At 42.2% G+C, this 12,913-nt stretch overlaps 1 protein-coding gene across 1 annotated transcript in view; it reads left to right on the forward strand.

Moving 5' to 3' along the window:
- Nucleotides 1-11,492, forward strand: part of VOPP1 (VOPP1 WW domain binding protein) — a 46,776-nt gene extending 35,284 nt beyond the window's left edge. The window contains exons 2-5 of the mRNA XM_080976063.1: nt 230-288; nt 4,676-4,753; nt 6,712-6,848; nt 7,659-11,492. Of these exons, the coding sequence (XP_080832189.1) occupies nt 230-288; nt 4,676-4,753; nt 6,712-6,848; nt 7,659-7,840 (456 nt within the window). The 3' untranslated portion in view covers nt 7,841-11,492. The remainder of the gene's footprint in view (nt 1-229; nt 289-4,675; nt 4,754-6,711; nt 6,849-7,658) is intronic.
- Nucleotides 11,493-12,913: the final 1,421 nt, after the last annotated feature.

A 12,913-nucleotide genomic window follows, 5' to 3' on the forward strand; every position in this document is an offset into this window, starting at 1 on the left:
GCAAGGTCAGCATGTCTAGGAGGGATGAAGCACCCAGCCCCTGCAAACCCCATCGTGGCATTTGCCTTAGCTCTCACTTTGCTTCTAGTTATCCTAAATATATTCATATGTGAACTGAAGGCATATTTTCTGTTAAAACTTCTTGTAGATACAGTTGTTAAATGCTGTGTATAACTCACAGATTCTGCTTTAAATGATGAACAATGTCCTCTTTTTCCTTTCTTTTCAGTATTCAGAGGCCAAAAAGCAGTGCTGGTACTTTGAAGGGGTGTATCCTACATATTATATGTAAGTGATCCTCCTTTTCTCTCTGTGTTCATCTGTAGATGTGTGTGTCTGTGTGTTTACAATGTTGGGAGATAGATTTAAGCCATGGGTAGGCAAACTAAGGCCTGGGGGCTGGATCCGGCCCAATCACCTTCTAAATCCGGCCTGAGGATGGTCCAGGAATCAGCGTGTTTTTACATGAGTAGAATGTGGCATTTCATTTAAAATGCATCTCTGGGTTATTTGTGGGGCCTGCCTGGTGTTTTTACATGAATAGAATGTGTGCTTTTATTTAAAATGCATTTCTTGTGGGGCATAGGAAGTCGTTCAATTTTTTTTCCCAAAATATAGTCTGCCCCCCCCCCCAAGGTCTGATGGACAGTGTACCGGCCCCCTGCTGAAAAAGTTTGCTGACCCCTGTTAAGCTCTTTATATCAGCACTTATTCTAGAGCAGTCATTCCCAATTAGCTAATTACTGAAGACCCCCTACTTTTGATATTTTTGATAACTGTATGGTAGTTACCTGTGCAAAGCAATTTTTTGAAGAAAATGTGGGGTGGCCCCTAAGAAGCAAAGGTATACTAAAAAAAAAACCAGCCAGACCATAAAATTTGTGATATTACCACAAATTGCCTATCCCCAGCCAGGAGGAAAACACTGTCTCCATTGCTCCATACAACTGAATAATAAAAAAGCAATTGTGTCCCTAACTTGCAAGTGTTCTATATGCAGAAGACTTTTTATATGAGAGTGTTCAAACATGCTATTTCTTATTTGTAATCTGAGATGGTACATTTTAGCAAAACTTTGCAGAAGGTTCTGCTAACTGAAGAATCTTGCACCATGAAGACATAGGTGAAGGCTTGGTCAGGGCTTGATAAAGTATTGGTGAAGACTGAGTAGGAAACAGCTGGGATTTCATCTTGTTGGTAGTAGTAGTAGTAGTAGTAGTAGTAGTAATTTTTATTATTTAGTCCTCCTGTGCCCAAGTTTCATCCCTGGCTTAAAGAGATTAATTAGTTTTTATTCTTGCTGATTACCCAATCAGAACAACCAATTTTTGAATTTATTAGGATTCTGCCATACATATGTTTTCCCCCATCCCAAAATGTAGCCACATACCTGTAGCTTCCCACAGAAAACAAGAAAACAACATCTGCACAGGCTGCCCTTTGCAATAAATGGGCCTGGGCTATGTATTGTAAGTAAGCATGCATGCCATCCATAAACTAGGTCAAATCCTTCAAGATCCAAAATAGTTGGATTTTTCAGCTCCACCCAGCACAAACACGCTGCCTCATAATACATTTTCAAATCTGGAAGAGCAAACCCTCCTCTACTCTTTGCATCAATTAGAATTTTACATTTAATCTGGGGCTTTTTCCCTTGCCAGATGAAGTCAGTTATAGCCTTTCTCCATTGCTGGAAGCAATCAGTACCATTTATCACAGGTAGTGCTTGAAACAAAAATATAATCTTTGGTAAAATATTCATTTTGATTGCCAATATTCTTCATCCAGTTCCATAATTCGGTATTATTTTACTGTAAATATCATGAAATAAGTTCAAATTTCTAGGCACCAGCCAAAGTCCCAAATATTTGACTTTCTTTTCTGCTTTAAATCCAGAAATCTTTTCCAAATTTTATTTTGCCTATTATTTTGGTATTTTCTTTATTGATGTACAAACCAGCCAGGCTGCCAAACACTTCTGGGCCTCCAGGACCTTGGGAACACTTTCAAGAGGAGATCTGGTCTTGTTCTGTTGTGTTAGCATCTAATCTATAAACATTGGGTGAATGAGCTGTCATAATGAAGATTTTCCTCTCGCTTTTGTGCTTCTGTTGTCTAACCAGTGACATATTGAGATCTGATATTCTCCATCTCATTAAACACATTGTATGCTTGGTCATTGTTCAAAGCCTGTTACTGTATACAAAGAGAAACGAGGTGTTCTTAACATGTTTTTTTTTCCTGCAAGTCCATGTGGGAGAGGGAGACATCCCAAGCCTCTGTAGTCCTAATACATCTTTTCTTGGCTTTGTATTATTTGATTTATGTTCATACTCGAATAGTATCTGCAGGTTTCTTTGTGTTGCTTTCTGAGAACTCTGTATTCCATGAACAGATGCTTTTTAAACTAGCCTAGTGTCAGGGACTCTGGGGCTTGAACTGGCAGCTTATGAACAGGCTGGGATCCAGTCTAGTGTGGCACTGTGTCCTAAGGCTTCAGAGCTCACATCAGGAACAGAAGGGGTTCCTGTAGTTGAAAGAAAATACTAAACTTCTGGATTGACCATAGCCTGATTATACTTGCATACAGAACCAGATCTTTGTGTGCATTTGTTTGTTTATTTTCTGGAATAATATCCCTGCAATGCTCACACAGTAATATGGTTTAAACATTGCTGAAACATTCATTGTTCTCCATCTGTTCCAGTTATTTGTAGGACTAGAACGTCTTAATGCCATTCCACAAATTGTGTGGCAGTGCACCAGCATTCACAATGAGGAATTTGCTCATGGCAAGGAGCTGCAGCCAATGCTGGCTTTCAAATTTGTGTACCTGTACGATACATGTCTTTCTAAACGTGCTTCTTTTGTACCATATATGCTTACAGTGTGAAGCAGGCCTCTGCATCTGACTTTAAGTGACGTAAATTGGTCTTGCAAAACACTTCATAACAACAGTTCAGACCTTAATTCTTAGCACTCTCTTCCCACAAATTAAAATACATTTGAACTCACTACTAAAGTTGCTCTTGAACATTGTAGTAGAAAGGTAGGATAGAAATGTGAAAAATAAAGTACTAATTCAAAGAAATATTTTATTTCAGATATAACTTTTGGATTTCTTTTCCTGCTCAGCATTATTTTGTTTTTCTCCTGAGTCCTCAGGATGACACCACTTCAGTGCTGCCCAGCTTTCTTTTTCACTCACCGTGTTTTCTTTCCTGTTTCTTTGATTTCCCTCCAAAGAAAGTGTTGCTTATGTTAATCTCTTACTGCATTTGATTCATGGACATTTCCTAGCTGCCTTCAATCCTGTTAAAAGGCAGGATATGTTAAACAACCAGCATTAAGTTTCTTTTTACTTTGACTCCTGGTGAAGAGCTTTGTGAAAATGGGTCCAGTGATCTGTCAGCCATGACTGAGTTCAGCCATCTTTAAATTGTGTGGATTTCCAGTTTTATTTGCTGTTTGGCAGTATATCAAATTAAATAAGGTTTTTCATGCAGGCATTTTGTGACTAGCTGTGTCAGGGAACTGCCATCGGAAGGAAGGGAGGTGAAAGGGCTCACACAGGTTGGGAGAGACTCAGCAGCTGAAGAGGGAACCAGTAGGGGGAGAGGAGGTGAGCTGAGGGAAAGTGAGCAGGAGGGATGGCTCCGAGACACTTCCAGCGAAAACAGTGGGGAGGTTTCAGGACCTCCTGTAGGGACACCCACTCCTCGCCGGAAACTGTCACGCAGAGAGTCCAGAAGACGTGTTTCCGTTAAGGAGCTTTTATGTTGGAAGCGATTCCGAAAGCAACCACTGTCGGAATCTGCCAGCGACTGACGGAGCCATGTTTAAGGGGCTCCGTTACAGACAGAGGTTTGCAAACTTGACCAAACTCTGAGGGACTTGGATTTTACACACAAGCAGCTCATCGTCCCATCACAAGCTGGTATAGTCATTTATAGTACAGTCTGTTAATATACATTACAATATACAACTGAATTTTTGCATATTATTAACATTTATCTGATTTTGTAATTATTTCCATTAGTTGTTGTTTCTGGTGTTTTTCACCTTTCAGAGTCTATACCTTTTCATTTTTCTTTTGATTGACCTGTATTCACATACAAGTATCTGTTTGATGTTGCAATCGTGTGTGAGAATCACCCCAGAGTTACCTCCTGTTTTAGAAACTACATATAGGAAATTAATTCAAAGCTGTGGGTGTGTTTCTTTTTATCTCCTGGATAATCCCAAGTGGAACACCATGAATATGATTGAAATAAAAATCAGTTGCATCCAGAGCTGAGGACTTCTCTGTATTAGTGACTACAATTGTAGGGCATTAGCAATGTTGGCTTCTTTACAGGCGCAAATTAGCATTGCTATCAAGTCTCAAGGGAGCATCCCAGCCCAGCTGTGTCTTGTGCAACCATAGCAACACGGTACAGCTATGGTACAGCCTCCAGATGTATAATGTCACAAATGACATTCTTAGATCTCTCTGCATTGGAATTGTTGCATCTTCTACGTCTGTTCTTCAGCTAATGTGTTGACAGCTAAAACCATGAGGCTTGACAGAATCTTAGCCCACTGAGGTTTTCCTTTCCTGTCAATGCCGTATTCTGCCAGGCTGCTTCTTTGCTTTGCAGTCACCAAATTTCCTCTTCTTTTTATTTTTATGCAGATGCCGCTCCTATGAAGATTGCTGTGGTTCAAGATGCTGCATAAGGACTTTGTCTATCCAGCGACTATGGTATTTTTGGTAAGGCAGTGATAACTATTGATAAGTTTAGGGTTGCATCTTCTAATTGGATTCTCTAAGGCATGGGTAGGCAAACTAAGGCCCGGGGGCCAGATCCGGCCCAATCACCTTCTAAATCCAGCCTGCAGACGGTCTGGGAATCAGCATGTTTTTACATGAGTAGAATGTGTCCTTTTATTTAAAATGCATCTCTGAGTTATTTGTGGGGCATAGGAATTCATTCTCCCCCCCCAAAAAAAATATTGTTTGGCCCCCCAGAAGGTTTGAGGGACAGTGGACCGGCCCCCAGCTGAAAAAGTTTGCTGACCCCTGCTCTAAGGCTATATCTACACTACAAATTTATATCAGTTTTAATTTGAATGTAACAATAATTGGGTTCCCCTTGAGCATCCTGGGAACTGAGGTTCAGGGCAAGTGTGGTGGGTCTCTCTGCTGGAGATCCTCAGCAATTACTTTTATCTATAAGCTGCCTTGTGTCCCTGTTAGGGGGAAAGCAAGGTATAAACTAACTAACTAACTAATTACAGTATTTTTCGCCCTATAGGACGCACTTTTTCCCCTCCAAAAATGAAGGGGAAATGTGTGTGCGTCCTATGGGGCGAATGCAGGCTTTCGCTGAAGCCTGGAGAGCGAGAGGGGTTGGTGCGCACCAACCCCTCTCGCTCTCCAGGCTTCAGGAAGCTATCCGCAAGTCTTGCAAGCCCGGCGGGATGTCCCAGACCTGGTCTAGCCCCACAAGCTCTGGGGATAGCGGGGAGGCGGAGCGCCGCCACCCCGCTATTCCCCGACCTGATCTGGAGGCTGCGGGGGGGGGGAGAAGCAAGCTTGCTTCTTCCCCCGCCAGCCCCACAAACCCGGGGGACAGCGGGGCAAGCTGTCCCTGAAGGCAGAAGAGGGAGACGGAGCGCTCCGTCTCCCTCTTCTAGCTTGGGGATGGCTGCGCAAACCTGGGGGGGAAATAAAAATTTTCCCCTTGATTTCCCCCCCAAAAAACTAGGTCCGTCCTATGGGCCGGTGCGTCCTATAGGGCGAAAAATACGGTTACTCCTACTACCACTACTGCTAGTAATAATAATAACAGTTGATGAGGGAAAGTATCATAGAATGAATAGACTGATTTATTATTTGAACATATCATGCACAGGGATGTTTTTGCCAGTAGTGAAGGCTGTCACAGCTAGACAGGAAATAATTAATCTTTTCCTCCCCAGCTGTGGCTCCACACCACCCATTACCTAAAGTTGGTGATCTAAGGTTTCTTTCAGACCCATGTGATCTAGGGGGGTTTTTGATGTCAATGATCATCATGGGGGGGGGGGAGTTACCTTTCTCTCTCCCCAGGTGTGACCTCCCCCCCAAAAAAAACACACTCCCTATTCTTCAGCTAGCCTTGAAAAAAGGGCTTCTGTTGGCCACAAAATATTTCTGGGCCCAATTCGGGGTGCTCACATCAGTGTTTAAAGCCCTACATAGACTGCTTGCTTCCCTACAGACCCTATTGGGAGTCAAGCTTGGCAGAGAGGGACCTCTTTATAGTTCTGCCCCCCAAGAATTTGCGGGAGGGCCTTCTCTGTGGTAGTCCCTAGGTGGTGGAAGACCCCTCCCCGCGGAGATGCATCTATCAACTCCACTATACCATTTTCAGTGAATGCCGAAGATGCCCCTCTTTACCCTGACCTTTGACACATGAGAGGTATATTTTTTAGGACCCACCTTCTTTCTGTGATTGTAAGTTGATTTAGTTTGTTTTTAATGCTGTGTGTTCATTGCCATAATCTACCCTGAGACTTTAGGATGGGGGGTGGGTAAATAATAATAATAATAATAAGTAATAATAAAAAATAGTAAAAAACAAAAAACTTGGATCTGCAATTAACTACTGAGTAAATGTTTAGGGTTTTTACAAATTGTGCAAACTCTGGTTAAATTTGTTCCTTCTCTCCTTCCCCTTTGATCAGGTTCCTTCTGATGATGGGAGTTTTGTTCTGTTGTGGGGCGGGGTTTTTTATCCGAAGGCGGATGTATCCTCCACCGCTGGTTGATGAAACAACATACAACGTGTCGTATACCCGGCCACCTAACCCCTCTGCAGCAGGTCAGAAATTGCATCCTGCTACTAGTACTGCTATGTGAGACAATAATTATTGGCCACAGACTACTGTTGTGATTGATCTGAGGATAATATAACCAGACGCTTAGCATGCAAGCATTTATCTAGGCAGACCAGTGAGTAACTTATTCTATAGCCATTGCTGAATGCTGAAAACCAGGAAGTCGCCCGTATGTGTTTATGTGTTTGGCCAAGTGATCACTTAAAACCGCATTATACTTTATAATTCTCTCCTGCTGGTTTTTCTCTTTCCCTGTGCCTGCTGCTTCCTGTGGCAGGAAATATGGAAGAGAACAGCAAGTACTGAACTGTTCCTATGTAACAATTAGAACGAATAGAAAATATTAAGTGGCCCCTTATTGCTGGATGACGTTAAATTTTGAAAATGATAGAAATGAATTGCATCAGGAGAAAAGATGTACAAGCTCCCCACCCCATCTTTGGCTTGAGTGATCCAGGGTGGGGGGGTTTCAAGAATGCCCTCCAAGTATAGGACTGGGAAGGTGAATAGCAAGCTTAGTATTTGCACTGGGGTAGGGAGGGGGAAGCTCTGTAGGTTTACTGTGGGGGAATATCAAGGGGGTTAGAGAGTGGAGCAAGCAGGGGTGCACCCATTTTTTGTGTGTGTACATATAATACATATGTATGATAGATAAAGAAAGGGATTTCTTTGAAGTGAACAAGTTGGTGCCTGTTGGTGCCTGTTGGTGCCTTGAAAATCATCTGTGACTCCTTTCAAATATTGACAACACAGACCAATGCCCGGCATTACTCTTTTGTGTCTCCCACTTTTAGGAGCCCAGCAGCCGGGGATGGCATACTACACAGACCCAGAAGGAGCTATGATGAACCCCATGGCTATGACTTACCACGTCCAACCTAAGTCCCCACAAGTGAACCCAGTTTACCCTCCTCTCCCTTCTTACTGTAATACCCCACCACCACCATACGAGCAGGCGGTGAAATCCTCCACTTAACCTCTCTTCTCTGCAGTGAACAGTGACTTGGGCAGAAGAGAGCAGGCTTGGGAGCAGCAGAAGACTTGCTAGTGCTCTGTTGACCTTGCTCTCCTCCTAGTTAGCACTGTTTGGACACTGGTGGATGTGCAGCCCCAGGGGGAATTCTTTTCTGATGTCTTCAAAGCAAGAATGAAAGTTTTTATAGTGCTTTTTATTGGAAGCCTATATTTAAATCCCATACACTTAAAAAAATGGTATTTGTGATTTTAAGACATGTATTAACATATTGATGCAGCACAGTATGGTAATAAGCACAAAACAATGTATACCAGCCTAAAAACCTTGGAGTCACTTGTATTTTAAATATGGGAAACCAGGAGCACAGGACAGGAGGTAATGGCAGAAGCAAGTGAAAGATGTGAGATGAGTGATGTTTGTTAATCAAGGAAGCGACTGGATCATGTGGTAAGATAAAGTGTGGGAAATGGTTCCAGGGCAGGAAAAGATCCATCGCCCAGCTTCACTTGAACAAACACTGGGTGGAACAGGATTATAGCAGCTCTGCCTGTGGTCCAAGCCTAGCATCTTAAATCTGGCTCCCTTTACTTTTTGCTGACAGTTGTTTTGGGGAGTAAAGGAGTGTCTTGCTGCCAAGAGCTAACATTGTGATGTACTGTTGATGGTGTGAATATCATAGCAATTGTGTGGAAGGTAAAAATGTTCAGCGCCAACAATGATAAGCAGAGGTCTAGCAACAAAAAAACTGATTGCCTAGGAAATATTTATTCTCTAAAGAGAATTCATAAAATAAAATGGGTAGTCTTTGAATCAGAGTTTTCCTATTGACTTTGGGCCCCTTTGCATGACATTATTTAGGCGTACACTGAAGATATTCATTGTATGCATCTGAAAATGTGTGACAGATGTGAATGGGACAAATACACTCAGCAGAGCTCCAGGATTGGTTGCAGTAGCCTGCTGAGTATACACTTGATGGTTTTGCCTTTCTTTGTGTGATGTGTCAGATGACCCAGAGGTAATATCTGGATGTTTAGTATTCCTTCTCCGCATTCCTCTGGGGCCTGAGTCTTTCATTTTTAACATGGTAAAGTTGCTTCAAGGTGACTTTTACTCATTGTTTTTGATGTGGTGGCTGATTTATTCAAAATGAACTTCATAGGAGATGTAAGAGTTACCAAATACTAGGGAATGATTGCAGTTTTCCAGAATATGATGAAGAAATGATGTAGAAATTTAAGACCACTAGAAAACAACAGATTCATTCCATATCATGGTGAGTTTATTATTTAAAAAAAAAAAAAGAATACTGGAATCTTCCATAGTTTCTGCTTGCGATAAATGTCCTTCATTTGTCTTCCATTGTTAGGCCTTTCTGGGTTCCACCTGCACTTGCTTCTCAGTCTCTTGGTATGTTGTAATTGCAGAGCAGACGAGACCTTGCTTAGGGTGGCCAGGCTGCAGATTTCCCCATTGCTTTGTTTCTGCTCCTGAACTGGGAGGCCAGGCAGTGGCCGTTTCTCCCATATACGCCACCCACTTTCCCTTTGTTCACTCTCCTCCTTCACCTGCTGTATCAACCAGGCCCCTCAGGCGACACACCAAAGTATCGGGCAGAGACCCCAGGTGTAGGCACATGCCACAACAATGTACCCCAGTCTTCAGTTTAAGGGAAAGTGGGAATCAGTATGCAATTATGTTTAAGGGACTTGAGAGGTGGGCTTTTCTCTGTCTTAGAAAAATGTCTTACAGTTATTATTGAATGTGATCATAGAATCGTAGAGTTGGAAGGTGCTACAAGGGTCATCTAGTCCTACCTCCTGCAATGCAGGAATTTTTTGCCCAACATGGGACTCAAATCCACAACCCTGAGATTAAGAGTCTCATACTCTTCTGACTGAGCTATAATGGGCAATATTATGAAAGCAATATTTTAAAAAAACTTTGGTTTTAATATACTCAGAACCTTGAATGAGTTCTAGTGTTGTGCAGTAATCAAACAAATACATTTTGAAGAAATGTCTCACTGACAATTTCTTTTCCCAGAAGGTGGAAGAAGCAACAAGGGGGTCATCTATTTTGGACCTGGTCCTCACCAGCAGGGAGGAACTGATCAACAAAGTGGAAGCACCTGTGAACTTGGGAGGAAGTGATCATGTCCTCCTGTGTTTCATGATACAAAGGCGAGGGAAAACTGAGTGTAGTTGGACACACACTCTGGACTTTAAGAAGGCCAATTTCGAAAAGCTGAAGGAGCTCCAGGGTTTGATCACATGGTCAGAAATGCTCAAAGGGAAAGGAGTCCAAGTGGGATAGGAGTTCTTGTCATCCTGAAAAAAACTGACAAGTGGGGTGCCGCAGGGTTCTGTCCTGGCCCTGTTGTTGTTCAGTGTCTTCATAAATGACTTGGATGAAGGAACTGAGGGGATGCTCATCAAATTTCCAGATGACACCAAATTGGGAGGGGTAGCTAATGCCACAGAAGACAGAATCGGGATTCAGAATAACCTTAACAGCTTGGAGAACTGGACCCAAACTAACAAAATGAATTTCAATAGGTTCTGCACTTAGGCAGGAAGTACCAGATGCACAAATATAAGATGGGGACACCTGGGTTAGTAGCAGTTCATGTGAAAAGGATCTAGGTGGACCACAAGCTTAATATGAGTCAACAGTGTGATGCAGCAGCAGCAGCAGCCAACCCCCCCCCCCAAACTAGTGCTATTTTCAGATGCATCAACAGAAATGTAGTGTCTAGATCAAGAGAAGTAATGGTACCACTCTATTCCTCCTTGGTCAGATCACACTTGGAATACTGTGTCCAGTTCTGGGCGCCACAATTTAAGGAGGATGTTGACAAGCTGGAAGGTGTGCAGAGAAGGGCAGCCAAGATGATCAAGGGTCTGGAAACCAAGCCTTATGAGGAATGGTTGAAGGAGCTGGGTATGTGTAGCCTGGAAAAGAGAAAGCTGAGAGGAGATATGATAGCCATCTTCATATGTCTTAAGGGCTGTCACGTGGATGATGGAGCAAGCTTGTTTTCTCCTGCTCTGGAGGGTAGGACTCGAACCAATGGCCTCAAGTTACTAGAAATAAGATTCTGACAGTAATCTCATTTCTGACAGTAAGAGCTGTTTGACTGTGGGATGGACTCCCTCAAGAGGTTGTGACTCTCCTTCCTTGGAGGTTTTTAAGCAGAGGTTGGATGGCCATCTAACTTGGATGCTTTAGTTGAGATTCCTGCATTGCAGGGGGTTGGACTAGATGACCCTTTGGATCCATTCCAACTCTCTGGTTCTATGAAATTAAAGACTTTTAACAGATTAGATTCTTAGAAGTATACCTAGGCTATTTAAGTGTGTACCTACAAATCTAGAAAGTGTGTGCACTGAACGTGTCATTGCAGGCACCTCTACAGGAGCATTCACAAAAAAGGCAGAATTGTCTGACACATGTAATGTGAAATGGCCCTAAGGCTGTAATCTTAAAGATCTAAACTAGGATATGGAGAGGGATTATTGATTAGTTTTTGTATCTGTTTTTATTATGTATTTTGTGTTCTCATTTTTATGTTCTGAACCGCCCTGTGATCTTTGGTTGAACAGCGGTATACAAATTTAATAAATAATAATAATAAATAACGTGAACTTTGGGTGACTTGCATCAAAGTAAATTTGTTTAGGTGTGTGCAGTAGAAGAAGAAGAAGAAGAAGAAGAAGAAGAGTTTGGATTTGATATCCCGCTTTATCACTACCTGAAGGAGTCTCAAAGCGGCTAACATTCTCCTTTCCCTTCCTGCCCCACAACAAACACTCTGTGAGGTGAGTGGGGCTGAGAGACTTCAAAGAAGTGTGACTGGCCCAAGGTCACCCAGCAGCTGCATGTGGAGGAGCAGGAAATCGAACCCAGTTCACCGGATTACGAGACTACTGCTCTTAACCACTACACCACACTGGCTCTCATTTAGTAACTACTAAATTACTACTCATTTAGTACCGTAATTTAGTAACTACTAAATTCTAGATTTAATCACTGTTGTTTTGAAATCAGCTTTCAATGTTACTCAGACTGAACTGGAGTAATGTGTAAGCTTCACCTTTCATTTGCACTTGTGGCCCATGCAGATCACTTGAACACACAATGCACAGCTTCTCAGATCAAACCTTTAATTGAAAATGGCTGCTTTATATTACTCCCAACATGTCTTCGATGGATCTAGTAACAGTGCCAATTTTTAAATAAAGGAAAAAGAAAATATGCTGTAAGCATTAAATCAAGTATAGCCAATATTGCACTCATCAGAAGTTGTTCGACAACTCTTCTTATAAAAAAAAAAAAGTGCCCCTACTCGCAATGAAGTTGTTACAGTGAGTGCCACACTTTTAACCAGTGCTTTTATTCTAGAAAAAAATGGTGCTGGCACTGCACACCCTTGTGTACCCCCAGAAAAAAGCACTGACTCTCGTAATCCCTTCCCATAACAATTCAGTGTGTCTTAAGAACTGACAATTTGTTTTTTAACCTTGGGTAGAACCCACTCTGACCATCACCTCTGATGTTGTACATTGAAATCCAACTTAACACAAAGTAAAAAAAAAATTAAAATGTGGTTTTTCATGTTATTGATAGTGGATCATATACCTCTTTTAATGAAGCCAGACTGTTGGTCTGGTGAAAGTGTTTGGTACTCAATTGCATAAAAAGAAGCAAAGTTGTGATTAAATTTATGAGTCTCTTGTTGACTACTTGCATGTTTTCCCCCAAACATTTTCAGTTTTTTAAAAAACAAAAAGCATGGTATTTTTAAAGATGCCCTATAGGTTTGAATATTATAATTCATGTGAACACAAGTTGAAACTGAGCTGGTTCTGAATATCATGTGGATTGCTAGTCATAGGCTGGGCTATGTGGGTGCATTAAAACTTGCTCTTGTGCACAGCCTGCTAATATAGGCAGAGGAACAAGGGAGCAGGGCTGGATTTATGTATAGGCTAAGGAGGCTGGAACCTAGCGCCTCTAAATCTAGGGGGCCTCCCCAGCCCGCCTGCTCCCCTCTCCCAAAATTGCAAACCC

Source organism: Podarcis pityusensis (genome assembly GCF_964106645.2).
Source record: "Podarcis pityusensis genome assembly, chromosome: 12".
In the NCBI taxonomy this organism is placed as follows: Eukaryota; Metazoa; Chordata; class Lepidosauria; order Squamata; family Lacertidae; genus Podarcis; species Podarcis pityusensis.